General features: G+C 40.4%; 1 protein-coding gene across 1 annotated transcript in view; it reads right to left on the bottom strand.

Moving 5' to 3' along the window:
* PTPN14 (protein tyrosine phosphatase, non-receptor type 14) overlaps positions 1-17,565 on the bottom strand; it is a 113,683-nt gene that overhangs the window by 52,532 nt on the left and 43,586 nt on the right. The window contains exon 3 of the mRNA XM_017811703.1: positions 10,462-10,631. Coding sequence (XP_017667192.1) covers positions 10,462-10,631 — 170 coding nt within the window. The remainder of the gene's footprint in view (positions 1-10,461; positions 10,632-17,565) is intronic.

Here is a 17,565-nt window from a genome sequence, read left to right as displayed (position 1 = left end):
CCAAAATTATTCACCGTTAATTTAGTCCAAATTGTCTTTTCTCTTCATGCAATGCAGAGTGCCATGAAGTATAAACGAAAGGAGCAATTCTGCCTGACACAGTTGTTGAGAGTAAATACCTAGACTAGGTTTCTTGTAGAGTTTAAAAGTATAAGTAGATCTAGCAAGGCTGTGTTGTTAAATAGAACTCCAGCTGTGTAAGCAGAAGCTTACTATCCCTACACTTGTGCTCTTGCCTTAAGACATTTTGCAGTTCAAAGAAAGCAAGACACAATTTTCCACTTCATTCCAAAAAGTAGGTAAATTGCAGTTTTCATGAGGTTGTTCTACTGCCAGTTACAGCAAGATTTAAAATCACTTTTCAGCACTACTTAATATAACTGGCTACTAGCACAAAACAAGAAAAGGGGACACATTCAGATCATACAAGCAAACTTTCAACAGATTTTCCATAAATGCACATGCACACAAAATGGGTACTCCTAACAACACAGCTAGGACTATGCAATCATATGTGTGTGTGGCACTGGGAAATCTGACAGGAGAAAGCCAAGGACTAAGAAGAAACAAGATTTAAACAGAAGAGAACTGATGCTCTAGTTTGCCACAGTGCTCCACCTGACACAAGTGCTTGTCACCAAGCAGTGGCGAGGACAGCTTCCTCACACTCTGAGAAAAAGAAACAGTAGGTGTGACTCATCCCAACATGCATCTTCATACATAAACCAAGCACTCCAAGCAGAAGTCCATAATTCTAGCCTCATCACCATTTCAACTGTCAGATATCACAAAATAAATATGTAGGCCACTTAAATAGTTTTTGTTTCCTTGCAGGAAGGCAGAAGACTCCTCCTGCAACAGAAGTTGGTAAGACCTTCAAAACAAGTTTCAAAATGCTTAATGTATTTCCTTCTCTTTAAGGATCATTAAATGTCTCAAGTATTAGCTTCAGTCTTGTGGACCTTCAGCTCTTCTTTCTGGAATTAAGGTTCAATCGTGACCACCTCTGTAATCAAGATACATTTTTAACACAGTGGTTTGCAGCCGTGTCCTAATCATAAACAGTCACTTCCTCTGGTGACCAGGAACAGGACATGAGGAAATGGGATGAAGTTGTTGTAGGGGAAGTACTTACACAGGGATTATAAAATAGGGACAAAGCAGGGCCTGTTGTGATAAGACAAGGAGTAATCATTTTAAACTAAAAGAGGGTAGATTTCTCCAGATATAATGAAGAAATTATTTACAGTGAGGGTGGTGAAGCCCTGGAACAGGGCCCAGAGAGGTGGTGGTTGTTCCATCTCTGGCAACATTTAAGATCAGATTGGGCACCCTGATCTAGCTGAAGAGGTCCCTACTCATTGTCTGGGAGAGCTGGACTAGATGATTTTTAAAGGTCACTTCTAGCCCAAACTATCCTATGATTCTTCTGTGATTCCGAGTTCAGATTGGACATTAGGAAAGGGTTCTTCACCCAGAGGGTGGTCAGTCACTGGAACAGGATCCCCAGGGAAGTGACTACAGCACTAAGCCTGGCAGAGTTCAAGGAGCATCTGAATGATGTTTTGAACCATATGATTTAATTTTAGGTAGTCCTCCCTGGAGCAGGGAGTTGGACTCAGTAATTGCTATGGGCCCCTTCCAACTCAAAAGATTATGTGATTCAATGAATCCTCCTCTGTCCTCCTGTCCACATCTACACTTTCTATCCATCTGGCTCCTGCACTTTTGAAATGGATGCACAACTAATGCATCATCATACAGGACATGTATCATTTTACAGGACATGAATCAATCCCCCTCAAAGCCATATTATTATTGAAGAATGATATTTCTTTGTTTGGTAAAACTAGGTATTCTTTTTCCTTCTGGTTTTTGAAAGCTACAGAGTATTAGGAGTCATACCTCTCACATCTTTATTTCCTTGCTCTTTACCAATCCAGTTTGAGGGTTTTTTTGAACATCTAAAAAAATCCCAGACTGAAATTCATATCATTATCTCACTTCAAGAGCTGCAAAGTTTAGGGAAAAGCCTAACATAGTAAAAATCACAAGCATGCACAATAAAATTGCTATGTCATTCTACCGAGTTGCAGAATTTTCCAAAAAAATCTGAATCATTTATGGTTTCAACCATCATAAAAGCCATCCACATTCCTTATCCTCCAGCAGCAGTCAGCAAGAACTGCTCAGCATTCAATGCAAGCTCAGGCCACCCAACCAACCTACAGGTTCAGCAAGTGTCTCCAACAGCACACATGCTCACGTGGACAAGAATGATAGATACTAAGTGCCTTTTCCCAAGTGCAAATGCCTCCAGTAGCATGATTGGCATGGAAGGATTCAACCCAGACTACCTAAGACCAGAGAGGAAGCTCCTCCACTATGTGTAAATGGTGTAACATTACTATACGAGAAGAACAGAAACTCAAAATGTAGCCTTTGCTGCCATTTAAAAGGGCCCAACAAAAAAATTTAGAGCACTCCAAAAGTATCTGTTCTACTAAAATTGAATATAGAAATGGGTCCCATCAGGAAAGCAATACGTTAGAACACGTGACTTAGCCCCTGAACACAAAATTAGTATTATTTCCTTACCATCAGATATAAATGTGAATCTGCTTAATGCCAAGAAATTCCTGTTACAACATTTCTAACCATCACAGCCACTGCCTTCAAAACACACTAAAGCAAGAATGCAGGCTGAAGTACCCTACACTGTATTTATAGTTATGCAATACTATTTTTTTAGAGTTGCTACATATGTACTGCCCAACCACACACATGAAAACACATTCACTTTCTGGTCTAAAAGCACAGTATAATGTAATAGATTAGATCTAAGCATCAACAGTTTCTTAAAATATCTGACACAAAGAGCTCAGCTTTCAATTACCAACACACAGAGAACAAGCTCCCCATTCACTGAAGAAAGTCAGCTGGGAGAAGGGTTTGCCCTCCTCAGCAAATATTTTATAAACAGGGAATTAATGTTGAATCTTAGGTCTGCCTTGAAGGAGTTCTTACTTTTAAGTCAAAGTTTAAACATCCACTAAAATACACATGGAAAAAGAACCAACTCAAGAATATTACTGAAAAGCAAAACAACACATACACTGCAATAATATGAACACAAGAAAACCCAAGCAAATACTGCACATTATTTGTTGTTGCTGTCCTCTAAAAAAACACATGAAAGCTAATTAAGTATCAGCTTGTTTACAAGGCAGGTACAAGCCTAATGTGTGTGTTTTATGCTGTAGTAGCCACTAATATTAAAAAAGTCTAATAATTAAATCAAAACAATAAAACCATCAAAGGAGCACCAAAATGCAAACATCCCAGACTGTCTAAGCCTGGGTGGCCACCCAAGGCTCGTAGGACTCATCCAGCTTACATGCAGTTCCAGAGCTGCTCCCTTGCCTGGGCTACATGAGCCCAAATTCCTGCAGCTAGAAGGCAGGGGGGAAGAAAAAAAGAAAAAAATATTAAAAAGGCTGACATTATCAAGTTACTCCAGGATCCATTCACAATCTTGTCCAACAGAAGGGAGCTGGAATCCCTGGGGACTCAGGACTCCCTGAGGGTTCACAGCTGCCTCCACTTAGCAATGAATCCCATAGCTTGCCTTCCTCCCAGCCTTGGGAGATATGGTGCAGTTCCAGTCATGAGATGATCAGCACTGAGACCACAAATAAGCTGTTAGGCCAGCTGGCAACTGCCATCTATAACTAAAAGAGAATTCTGTTCCAGCAGAAATTTCTTTGCCTCACGTTGATTTATAAAATTTGAGCCGTAGAGTTCTTTTTGAGAACCACTGGCATAAAAAAAAAAAAATCCTATGGGTCTATCAGTTGTGTAGTAACAAGACAGCCACACAACCAGTCAGAGTCCTTCACTCCAGGCAAGCACAGTCAAGGATGTCTGGAACAAATCTGATGGTACGCACTGTGCTGTTTTTTCCAATGCACTGTGATATACAAAATAATTATTTTGGATAATGAAGCCAAATCAACCACCATGAACTCAAAGGTACAAATAGAGACTTCTCAGACAGCCACAAGCTGCAGGTGTGACCAACCATAAAAACCAAAGCAGCTTTATGTACCTTTACAGCCTTAACAGCCAAAAGAGTTCCACATCACTAAGCTTGCCACAAAACCAGGCTGTCACAGGAGGATAGATATATCATATTCAGCCTTAACATAGCAATTAAACCACAGTGTAAGGTGCAGTGACTAGTAGAAAAGACAGCAGTGACTGGTAGAAAACTGCAGCTGATTGTACTTTTATTAAAAGCTAGCAGTACTGCAGGATGTGAAACTTTAGCTTGTTCCAAGAAAAAAAAAAAAGGAAAGCACAGCAGACTAAAAGCAAAGATAAGCTCAAGTAGGTGAGACATTTAACAAGGACGTTTTTGAGGGGAAGCAAAAATCCAGGATTTGTTAAAATAGATTTGCCAAAACATTTTTCCATATAAATATGAAGCAGTCAAACACTAATTTTTTCCCCTCTACATTATCCTCATATGATTTAAAAATTCATACAGTCCTAAGAGTCTGTAGCTCTGTACAATTTAGAAGAATGTTTTCACTTAACACTTGCAGAAAAATAAAGAAAGCAAAAGGCAGGGAATTGTAAAGGAGAAATATTTCCTTAAAAGACAGACAGAAAAACAATAGTTACAAGAAATGGTGAAGAAAAGGGTATGGAAATAAAATATCTGAGAAAATAAATGCTCACTTAGTTACAGAAGGATAAGCTTGAGGCTGACTTTTCACAGATCCTCCAGAAAAGAGGCTTGGGAGCCACATGCTCTAATTTTCCACCTGCAAACACATTCATTCCCACACTTTGCAGGTGCAGCCATCCCATTCCAAACACTGCTTCCTTTCACAGGAAAGCTGTACAGCACGTTCTTCTGGGAAAATGCAGAGCTGACAGCTGAACTCGGGGCAAAAGCCCAATGCAGCACAGTGCAGATGCTGGAGTATGTCCCTCCCTACAGAACTGTGCATACCAGACCTACCCTGCACAGCACCACGGGGACCCAGCCCCAGGGTGGCCACCCACACTAGGAGCTGCTCTGATTCCACAGGATTATGTCCAGTCTGCAATAGCACAAACACCATTGGACATTACTAACCGCAAAAGCACATAGTAAGATACCGAAAACTTCTTCCAGGAAAGAAAAAAGAAAAACAAATGAAAGCACACCTTCATTCCTTCACAGGAGGCACAGCAGTATAACGTGCTAAGACACAGGTACTGTGGAGAGCAAAATGTGACTTCAGTTTTCCCTTAGAACTGTGGTAAAGGAGTAGAGGGGAAAAAAAAAGGCCATGGATTGTCTGATAGTTGTGCAGAAAGCAGCATCGCACCCACATTTTCAGAAAGCCACAAGAGTGTGTGGGTTCTCTGTTTTTGGAACAAGAGCACAGTGAAAGCAAGCTTGTTTACTTTAGACACTGTACAAAGGCTTTTTTAAAAAATAAATGGTTGAAAGGATGCCTCCTCTCTGAGGAGTTAGCAGAAAATAAAAGGCAGATTTATATGTCTAATCTATGCAAATATCTACTCTACAGGGCATCACAAAGACTGCTTTATATCAGACAGTATGCAGATCCCAGGTGCTTTAAATACGCCAAAAACCTGCACAGCATCTCCACCTGCGATGGCTGCTCACTGAGAACAGCTGGATGACTAAAAAGAGGCTGTCTAAGTAGCCTTTCATGAAAAATGCCTTTTGCTCATGTGCCAATCCCCATACTCCCACCCAAATTACTCCTGATGTAGCTGCCATTGAGTCTGAAGAGGGGGGTTTTTTGGTTTTTGGTTGTTTTGGGTTTTAATTTCGTTTATCACAAATTGTTCTAGAAATTTTCAAATTATAGCAATAACAATATAGTGAAACTCCTACTGACACCTTAAGAAATTATCATGGGGTTTTAAATAATCTGTGGAAATGGAGAACATCTGTGGGACTATAATGGCCAGTCTTCGCGAGCGAAGATTTGGGAAAGGTCATTAACCCTTCGAGCCTGTGCAGTGGATTTTTTAGGTGAGACACAGCGTGCGCTGAACTGAGCCCACCCTTTAATCCTGAGGTTCATCTGCCAGGGCCGAGCAAGCTTGGACAGTGGCAGTGAGGGTCTCAGGACGTAGGTTTGTTTAGAGTGACCTTCTCTTAGATGGATTGCCTTACAGGGCTAACGAGCTCCATCTGCCCGGGGGGGCTGGGAATCGAAACCGGGTCACAGCGGTGAAAGTGCTGCACCCTAACCACTAGACCACCAGGGGCGCCAGTAAAATGCCATGACCAGCAGTCAAGGAGATGCTGGAATCACTTAGATCTTGGAGGAGACAGGGAATATATGCAGATGGGAGCCTCAACTAAGAGAAAAGAAACAGGGTAGAAAGAATAGGGAAGTAAGAGGTCTAGAGGGTAGGAATTTGCTTTCCTAGGAGAAGGCCTAATGCCTAAGGCTATTACATTGAAAATAAGGCATGGAAATATTATTTATGTCATGGTCATTACCAGAAAGAAAAGACAGGTACTGTATAACTGGTGTCAGCTTTCTGTAAGTTTCCCCAGGACAGGTCAAGAAACACGGCTCCCCTGAGAAGCCTTGCCATTCCTACTCAGAACCACGAACAGAACAAGACTGACAATGTCCTGCTGGTGCTTCTTACCCTGTCCCAATGATTCACTTTGCCCAAACAGGAAAAAACACCCACATAGCTAATGTTTGCATCTTTAAGCAAGTGTCAGTTTTACAAAAAAAGAAGGGAAGAACTGTAAGCTAGAGTCAGATCTGATCTACTAAAATCAGTAACATGTCCCCCAGAGTACTCTTTGCCTCTTTTTTTTTCTTGCAGGCCTCAGAGACTGGCTTCAAAGAGCTTAAGAGCTGAATAAACTGCTCTGATAGTCTTTTCATTTTCTTTCCCAAGGATCCTACAGGCCCTTCTTTCTTATATTATTAAAAATACCTATTACAAATTAACTACAGGCACCTCACGTTAAGACACGGCAGTACTTGTGTTTATAGGACAGGTGCCTACTGCTCTACAGGTCCTCAATAACCAGTTACATGGCCAGCCCAGGCAACCCATTCACTTACTCAGTCACTCAGTACCCATCCACAATTTGAAATTATGAGGTCATTTGGGCACAAACTGAAATACAAGAAATACTTTCTAAGCATAAACCCCCTCCTTTATTGCAAGGGTGACTGAACAATGGAACAGATTTTCTGGAGAGGGTGTGGAGTCTGGCCCTCCATGAATATATTCAATATCCAATGGGACAGAGTCCTAGTACAATCTCCTCTAGCTGACCTTCCTCTGAGCAGACAATCTCCAGAGGCACCTTCTAATCTCAGCCATTCCATAACAGCTACTCATGTTTTGCTTCAGCAAGTCAACAGAGACTCCCACTCCTGTGAGGGACAGCACTGACTTCTTTCTACATTACTATTCCACTCCTCTCCCAGCATGTCACGTGCAGACAGGTTTCCATAGAGTCTGTTCCGCACTGGGGGACATAATGCTTGGAGCAGTGTTACTCACTCTTATTTCTGCATCCAGACTTCGCTTGTGCAATATAGGAAGTTACCAGCAAAACCATGAGGAGCTCCTGACCACTACCATCACCTGCAGGCAGCTAAAGTCCAGTGGCCTGCAGGTATAATTAGCATTTTATACTTCCAGTGGTAATGATAAAATGTAAAGGAGTTATGCTTCTCTAAATATTGTCTTATTTTTACTGGGATTCTTCCTGTTGGTCCTAATCACCAAACAGTAGCAGAACATAAAATGGTCCAGAAATTGTCTTGAAGAGGCAGATGGTCTTTCAAATAGAAATGATTAAGGAACACTACCTCAGAGCCACTGACTGATACCCTAAGTAACACTTCTCTCAATCATCAAAACCCAAAAGCCTCAGATCATTTTCCCTTTTTGCGATGACAGTACATAAGCAATCAGGAGGTTGCAGTCACTGGAAACAGGAAGGAATATTCAATTCAGCAACAAATCCATCAAAACCAGCTGTCAGTCTCAATCTAGATCAGAGGCAGAGTAAACCAGCTCAGGAAACCAAGTCCCAGGTTTTTGAATGTTTCCATGAACACTGACATAACGCATAATCATTCTCAAAAGACTTTTCATCATGTTCAAGGAATATTAATCAACCCCAGAAATTCTGGAGTCTACAATTAACTAAAAGCTTTGGCTGAGAGATTTGGTTTCACTTCAAGCTCCAAACATGGCCAGGCAAGCTCAGGGCTGGAGATGTTTCCACTAGAGGTTACAAAGGTTCACTAGTAGCAGTACTGTCACCAGCTTTGCAGCTTCAGCCTTTGGTGACGGTTTTGTTTTGGGGTTGAGTTTGTTTTGCTTCCCAGAAGGAGATGAAGTGTCTCATCACAAGTTTTGCATTTAAGACAGATTTGTCGTTTGTACCTAAACATAAGTCAAATACATAGGCACTGAGTGGGTGAGTCCAGTGCCTACCTCAACATTACATGTAATCATATCATGATCAAACCTAATCCTAAAAGCAGCCAGTATCAAATTAAAAACAAACGTTTAATCAGTTTACCAAGAGCAAACAACGCCAAAAAAAGCCCTACGAGCCCCCATCCATCTGTCCACCTCATCATGCTGTAGGCTAAGCCTTCCTCTGCCATTTGTTTCAGAAGAGTCCTCTGTGTCCTCACCTTTCGTTGCTTCAAATACGAATCTACCTATTGCACAGCTGAAGGTTCGCTGCCATCACACCATCTACAGTGCAGCCATTCCACTTCACGGAATAAACAAACAGACCTTAACAGGCTGTTCTGTATCTGAAATCCACTAGTAAACTGCGGGCTTTGCTACAGACATTTAAAGAAACTTAAGAGCCACTTATAAGACTCTGCAGCTTATGTTATCAATCACTTCAGAAAGAAAAACAATTCAGCAGCCACTCCAGTTGAGAGCACTGCGAAGTTCAATTGTCACTGAAATGTTTTGTTATTACCAACCCGGGCAGAATGAGCAAATATACCCCTGCAGGTGAGCTATGAATGAGCAATCAGCACTGCAGGCTGCAGCTTGAAGAGATAATAGCATCCAAGTAGCTACAATGCTTCCTTACACACAACTAGGCTAGGATTGGGCTAACAATATGAGCAACAGAACATTTCAGGCATTCTGTCTGCACATTAAATAATTCTGAAGGAAAAGAATATGAGGCTTCTCTCTCCCAATGCGTACACAACAAGAAGATACAGATACAGACAAGCATTAATGTTTGGTCTATTATCAGAGAAATTTAAGCTTTATGATGCTTTTATCCCACTGTTTGGCAACAAATCAGCATATACATTAGTCAAGGGATGGCTTGACAGCTGCCATTTTAAGAAACAAATTTTACCAAAGTCAATTTTCCAGTTCAGTGTCAAGTAAAAATCCCTTAAAATACACAATCCGTGATATAAAACTTCTTGCACACCTTCTAGAATTAAAGCCACTCTTCCTCCACTATTTATACATCTTTTTTTAGACCTTATGACCACGTGGTGAATTTCAGGTTTGCACCAACAGAACATTTTTTTCAGTGGGGAGGCTTCTGCCACCCTGTAGCCTTCATCCACTTATTCCAGGTTCTACCTCTAGTTTTGCAGATGCAACTTTCCTCTAGACCAGATAAATGAAATAATTTTGGTTAAAAGAAAACAAGCCCACCCTTTTGGGGTGAGGTGGGCTTTTGTTCCCTTGCTCTCTTTTTTTTTTCTTTGAATTAATTTAAATATAGTACAGATGTGCAAAAACCACACAGTGATGTGGTTTACAAAAATAGCCCCTCAAAACAGTTGTATTGTTACAACTGCAGCACAGGGCTTTCAATAAAACAGTAATTCCCACTGAAGTTGTTTGCAAAAATACGCCCTGATCATAATTAAAGACTAATACCCTCCACCAGTTTTAATCTTTTTGTGAAGCATAAGGGGGAAAATGAGGAGTGGAATGGGCAAAACCCACAAAAAGATGCTAAAGTTCACTTTCAGCAAACACAGGTAGACTTAAGAATACTAAACTAAAACTCTATAGGACCTATAGAGGTCCTTTGCCTATGGCTTCCTTTTCATCAGTAGAGGGTTACGGAAAAAAAAAAAGTATGGTCAACCTTAAAATTTATGACAGGTTTTTAAACATTTTAAACATAACTATTACTCCCCTTTTTTTTTCCTGCAGTTGGTCATGCATAATCATTCACCGATACAGTGCTTTTTTTTCCCCTCAAGCAGGCATAATTAAGTGGTGATTTCTCTCATTATTTTCCCCAGTTGAACAATCAGCAGGAGAGGAAATAACGGGATGATACCTGAGCAAATACTGAATGCCAGAAACAAAGCAACTGTCCATTCCCTCCCAGCTCTATCATGATAGTGTGAACTGAGGGAAACCACATACCTTGTTACCTCCTGCTGCAGCCGGGAAACACTGGGCACATAGAACATTACCCCAAAGAAAAGCAAGGGCTCATTGGCAAATTTGTCCAGCTGCTTCTTCAGAGGCTTTTCCAGTTCAACCCAGCGATCTTGCTGGTTCTTGCTGAGAAACCAAAGGCCAAAGTAGTGAGTCTAGATAAACAAACAAAATAGTGTCAGTTTACCTTTTCCGGCTAGATCACATGCACACACACAATGACACAAATGCAAATAAGAACAGATGGCATTGTATACCTTTTTCCATATGCAAAACCAGAATAATTTCTTTCTTACTGCCCTTTTTTGTAGGACAATTTAGAAGACAGTCTCTTCCAACGCACATTGAAGAGCTCTACCTGACATTAAGGCACAGGTGACATAAATGATTTACAGAAATTGTCTGAGTCTTTGTTTTCTTAAAAGACACCAGTGCCTTGCAAACAGACAGCAAACACTACGTCTGAATTAAAGCACAAAGGCTTCACGTGACTTTGGATGAGGCCCACTGCACACAAAGGACAAGGACTCTTCCAACTATAAAAAGAAAAGAATGCAAACCCACATGCATAAGTCAAAATATATCTACCAATACCAGAACCATTTACCCAATGAAGAACGTTTGCTCCTTTTTTTTTTTAATACACTCACAAGATTTTATGATGGAGAAATATACGCTTAAAATGTGCATATCACACAAGTTGTTTGCTCTAGGCTCTACAGAAATACCAGAAAAACCTCACCTGTTTCCTATCCAGTGTAAATCTCAATGGCTATAGTACCTACTCTATAAGCTCCATGGGACTGCTGCTGGTAAAGCGTAACTACCTATTGCACAGTTGAAGGTTCACTGGAACAGTGTTCACTGGAACTAGAGCTTCAAATACTATAAATTGGTAATAAGCAGCAGAAGGAATAGCCAATCCATCACAAGGGATTTTATTGAAAAGCCCTTAAAAAATCAAGTACTATGACTACAGATCTGAAGAAAAGGTGAAAAAATTTGTTCATATTTAGCAAAGAAATTAATCCATCATGCATATTTTCCATGCTTGGAAATACGTCTGTAAACCTAACTGTAAAGTTTGCATCCACACCTTTTTCTTCAGTTTTTCATCTGAGATCATCTGGAGATTTCTGGCAGCATCTTCAATATAAAACATCACTTCATGCTACCACCGGAACCAATGAAGCAAACTGTGAGAGGGACTTTTGGGGACACCAAGCGGATTTAGGGTCTGAAAGTGGGATCATTACTATTTCTGTATATTTCTCATTTTATTTCAATAAACTTTTTTCTTGGTGTTTAATCCAACTGACTCCCTGTTCAATGAAAACTTTCAAGTAGTTTCCATTAGATCAGATTAATCCTAAAACAAATAGAACATTTTATTGTTATAGCTTAATTTACCTGGACAACAATCCTACCAGAGGCAGTCACAATCCTTTAAACACAGCACCACATTTTAAATAAAGATACTTGAGACAAAGATTCCTTATTTGCTGTTTCATAGAGTTTTCATTTGAAATTATTTTTAATACATTCAAAACATTTGGCCTATATAAATCAACTATAAATATTTCACTGACTGGACTTCCCAAGTGTTCACAGTTGTAAATAAAGTCTTCAAAAGTAGCAGGCAAATTGCAGATGTTAAGACTTTGCAAAATCCACCATCAACAACCTGTTTCACTTTGCTAAGGAAGCTTCTATAAAAACCATCACATGTACCATGACTTAGCACACAGCATAAGGACAACTAATGCAATACCAAAAATTTTAAATGCTTACAAGTGACAACAAAACAGCAGGGGAAACCCTGCTTCAACCACTTTATAGCTGAAGGCACACAGGAGACAATCATGCAAATCTCTGAATGGCAACACAGGTGTATTTACTTTAGGGTCTCATTACATACGTATTTTTCACTTTGGAGAACATCCAGACTAGCATTTAACTAAGGTGATAACTAATTCAACTTGATTCCTCAATTAAGCCTGACAAACAGCTTGAGCACTGCTCAGTCTGGTACAATGAAGCAAGCTTGTTTCTTTGTAGTATTTCCTTCTAGAAATTAAAGGTATCTTCAATAAATCAATCTATCTACCAGGGCACAAATAAATCAAGAAGTCAGCATCTTTCATAGGATTAACTTAAAACAAAACTAACCAGTTCACTCATACATGTCTACTCTCCCTTTGTAATCATCAGTGGATAAAAAGTTTTTTCTGACAAGATCACCATGATAGTAATTACATTAAAATGAAAGTGGGAGGAACAGTGGAGGCATCAAACAAAAGAGATTAATGTGAAGACAGAAAAAAGCAGTGATTTTACCATCTCATAAGGGAAACCCTTTAACACAGAAATACTCAAAAATCACTGTAGGGCAGCTCACTCTCAGCAAGAAACAGTGCAGAGCTGGGAAAACAGAGCTTCCATATTACTTTAAAAAGTAAACATCCACATCGCCTAGGACCCAAATTTGCAGTGCCAAGTACTTGTAAAAGATCTAGCAACTAAGAAGGTTTGGACTCTGAAGTCTAAGAGTTATTCAAGGGCATTGCAATTAAACAGACCGAATGAGTACAGTCCCTCCCCTTTGAGTGGGGGCTGGGGGACAACAGAAGTTTACATTTGCTACAGTAAAAAGGCTCTTCAAGTACCAAATCCAGAATCCTGAATCAATTCCAAGGAACAAGAAGTAAATGAAATGCAGTGTTGAAGCTTCTGGACTACAGCAGATATCATGGACCAAACATGGCAGCATGTATTTTGCACAATTAAAAGACAACTGTTTTCCTGGAAAGCAGCCTGAAGAAGAACAAGCAATTGCAGATTAAGCACAGGAACTGAATGCAGAGCACAGCTAAAGTCACAAATGCATCCACTTTGGAGAGACAACCCACACAGTTATCTGAACAACAGCTCCCTGTCACAGGAACTTTACTTCTTGAAAACATTAGTATTTTTTAAGAACACACAGTGGAGAAGGACTTTTGCAGCCACTACTTTGAATGCCTGATAGGAACATTAATAATCCCCAAACAGAAATGGAGGATTGTGGGACTGGAAACAGCTGGACCATCAAGTTCAATATGCTAGGGCCAGGCATATGGCTGTCCAGAAGGCCTCACAGAGTGTGAGTCATCTGTTGCCATGCTCTTCAGTCCACAAAGCATTTTTGTTGTACAGACACTTTACAAATTAGTGGAGGGGATATAAAAATGGGATCTTCAATCTATAGGTGGCTGATTTAAAACTAGGTTGATTCCAAAAGCTAGTCTGTTTGTCCATCTGTAAAAAAGGGAATCACTGACTTCACTCCACTTTTCATGGAATAAATATATATACCTACAGCTGGCAGGCTCTGAAGTAACACAGACTGCTCTCAAGGTTTTAAAATTTGTCTCACCTACCACATATTACCTCATATGTAGTACAGGGAAGCTGGTTTACACTCCTCTAGGAACTGTGGTCCTCTTTTAAAGCAGCAGACAAGAACCAGAGCACTTCTAAACCCCAATGACACTATGTGAAAAGGTAATCCTGGAAATACAGCGAGTCAGAAAACTGGATACACAAAAGACTGTGCTGAGAAGTCTTAAAATAAATTATATTGTAGCTGCCAGTCAAGAGACAACATATTCATTTTGAACTTGGACTCAGCTATATTCCCAAGTCTAAGAACTACCCCTGCCTTTATACTGGGTAAAACGAGTAGAATTGTCAACAACCAGAGATGATAGACAATGACTAAACCAGCAAATGTCATTCAAAAAAATTCATCAAGACTGCCTGGTGCTTATTAAAGCATCTGGTTAAGTGGCCAGCTAAATATTTATCCTAGAGAAAGAGACAGAGTTCCATCTCCTCCGGGCAAAAAGCATTAAGCCCTGCTATCCCAGGGCACTTGCACAGAGGGGAAGGTACCATTTACAGCAGTCAATTATTCATAGAAGGCCTTTTGTCCAAGCACTGCCTCACCTGAGCCCCATCCCAGCTTTGCTGGCAAAACAAGTCAAACCAAGTCAAACTTTGAGGCAACCTGGATGCCAAACCCAGGTTTTCAGTCATGCCCTACAAGAAAAGGGCACCTTCTAGGGCACAAGAAAATAAAGGTCAGAATCCCAGCAAAAGGGCACCCCTGCACAGTGGTCAGCATCTGCCTGCAATGCTGAGCTCATCATCCTCCTGCTTTGGATCATAGTGCTGGAGACAACACTGTGAAATTTAGCTCAAAAAAATAATGTTCATTAGAAAGGACCTTCTTGCCCTCTCCCTCATTTACAATACATCAGAACATACCCTCTTTAAACATTTTAAGGATAACAAAATGAAGGAGACATGAAGACTCATAACAGATTTGTACAGATTACCCTGCTATTTCAAGCAGGTTCACCTAGTCTCACTTGAAAGGAAAAATGAGATTATATTGGAAAAAAAATCCCTTTTCTAATCTGTGCACATACATACAAGATTATAAAATGACATTTCTGACCTTGTCTTTCCATCCTTTCCCTTCCTCCCCTCTTCTCATCTTTACTTTTTACATAATGTTGGCACAAGAGCTCATTTTATTGGAAGTGGTAACTGTCCAACTAGAAGACCTGATGCTTTGTCAAGAGCCTTGCTGAAAAGGATAAAACCAGATTTTACAGTAGTTACATGGCTCCACTTTCTACTGACCTATTCCTGAACCCTGACTCAGTCAGGCAGGGAGTTGCATTCCCCAGAGATCAAATAGAAATATGCATAATCCATTAGATACTGTTTTTCAGTCATGTGTGGTATGATCGACAGTCCTTCACAACAATGCATATCTCAAACAGTTTTGCCTTTTAGCAGGAAGGGTTTGGACAATTTTTTTATTTATTTCTAAGAAATTGGCTTGAGTGAGACAAGGATGTATTCCTAACACGAAGGTAGAAGTTGTGGTATACCTGCGATTTATTTAAACGTAAGACCAAACCGAAGTATTAACTGAGACTGCATGGAAGAGATAAATGGTATTTTAGTATTATTTCGTTAGCATGGGATGTAATGAAGCTTATCCTTAATTTTACATTACAGTTTGCTGATTTCTACAAAAAGGCATATTCCAGGTGAAATTTTTGCTGCACTTAGGGAATTTAAAAAGTTTTTCTCCAATATGGATGCTTGCAAGAATTTTTGCCTCAGTACACTTAATGGATTTCTCTACTTAGCTATGCAGTTGCACAAATCTTGTAGAAATTTGAAGTTTGTCACAGTATTTTTGAACCTTCTGTAGAATTTGACTGGACAGCAAGTTCATGGTAAGCCTAGGGAAGGAAGGAGACAGTCACCAAATTACTTCATCAGCCTTGTTTCCTTACAAACCATGGCAGAAAGACCAGAGGTGTAGAAGAAGAATTGAATTTTGGGTCAGAGAAAGGACAGCATCCAGCACCTCCAAGGTTGCTAGCTCCAACTATTCCTCATGCAAGGAGCAGAAGAAGATACAGGGAGACCCTCTCAGAGTTGAAAGAAGTCAATAATTCTCTCCTAAAAAAAAAACCAAACAAACAAACCAAAAAAAAAAAAAAAAGAAAAAAAACCACTTCTGTCAAAAAGTGCTGTATTGTTGAAATCTGAACTTTACAAAACTAGTTCAATGTTGCCAAAACTTTGTTTAGAAAAAAAAAGCAGGGAAGGTGATGAAAGAAGGGGAAAGCGTTCCAACAACATCAAAGCATTCTCTTCTGTGTTGTTAAAATATTTTTTTATCTTGAAACACAAACTTTTTGTGCTGACATATTTCTTTTTGCATGACAGAAATAATTTTGAAAATGAAAAAAACCCAAAGCAATAGAAAACCCCCTTGAAACTGAACACTGACCAAAACAGCTTCCTTTGCTACTCTACTGTCCAGTCTCTTTTCTCTGGAAAATTTTGAAACTTCAGGCTTTGGAACAAAGTGGAAAAAACCACTCTGAAATCACAAAATGCTTTGTAGAAAAGAACACTAACCCACTGACAGAGTTATTGTTTGCAAATGCAGGTGGACCTCCAGAGAGAATCATTAGGTCTCAGACTCCTGCTACACCAACTAGATAAGCCCACAAGGAATATGAAGAGAATCACTTCATTCATTTCACTGCTTTCTGCATTGGAAGGAAAGGGAAGGACACAACTTCTCTCTAAGGACACCCTAAAGCATTGCCAACAGAAAGAAAAAAGAAGGGAAAAAACCAAATTACTGACAAATCTTCATCTGTAGAAGTATAGGGGGGAGATGATTCTACTAAAATCCATATTAAAAAACCAAGCTTAGTGTCATGGTTTGAGATAGCCCCAAAATCTAATTCTCTAGTCCTAGCCCCCCCCCCCCATCCCAACCTAATGTGAGATGGGTTTTCCAGACAAAACACGCCAGACTCAAAGTGGGGGAAAGGGAATATATTACAATGACTGTACAAATAAATATTATAACACATTATACACACGATCACACCTATCTCTACTATGACATATAGTATTTACAATGGATCAAATCTCTTCTCCCCTCCAAATAAAAGTCCAGGAGGGAAAGAAGGACAGATCCCTTCCAGTCTCTAAGCAGCATCTTCTAAGGCAGCAGGTCCTCCTCATCTGTCTTCCATGCAGCAGTTGATAGCTGGATTTCTTTTCAACATACACAAGGGGGTCTCCAAGCCCCTTGGCCCTCCTTCGGTCCAAGCGAAGGCCTCACCCGTGGACTGCCAGCAGGGACAAGACTCGCGTCACCACAGGTATATCACGAAATGCAGGGGCATCTTCGTGAAAGTCCCTTCCTCAGGGGTTCACCCCTGAGTCAGAACATCTTGGGCAGCATTCAGTTGCAAGCCTTTGCCTCAAGAGTTCTACCAGAGCTCCTGTGCTCTGTCTCAGGCTGCCAGGCTTGTCAGCAGCAACGGGGGGGGCCAAGGTCAACTTCCCCCGCATTCCATCTGGTCGTCCCGGTCCAGCTCCAGGACATCTTTGAGCTTCTTAGCTCCTCTCTCTCTCTGGTGCTGCATGTCCAAAACTACTCTCCAAAATAGGAGTCCATCTCCCTCTTTTTCTCAGAGGGGTCTCAAGGGAGTTTTG

This window comes from Lepidothrix coronata, unplaced genomic scaffold (genome assembly GCF_001604755.1).
Source record: "Lepidothrix coronata isolate B3197 unplaced genomic scaffold, Lepidothrix_coronata-1.0 Scaffold33, whole genome shotgun sequence".
Taxonomy (NCBI): Eukaryota; Metazoa; Chordata; class Aves; order Passeriformes; family Pipridae; genus Lepidothrix; species Lepidothrix coronata.
This window is presented reverse-complemented; position numbering and strand designations above follow the sequence as displayed.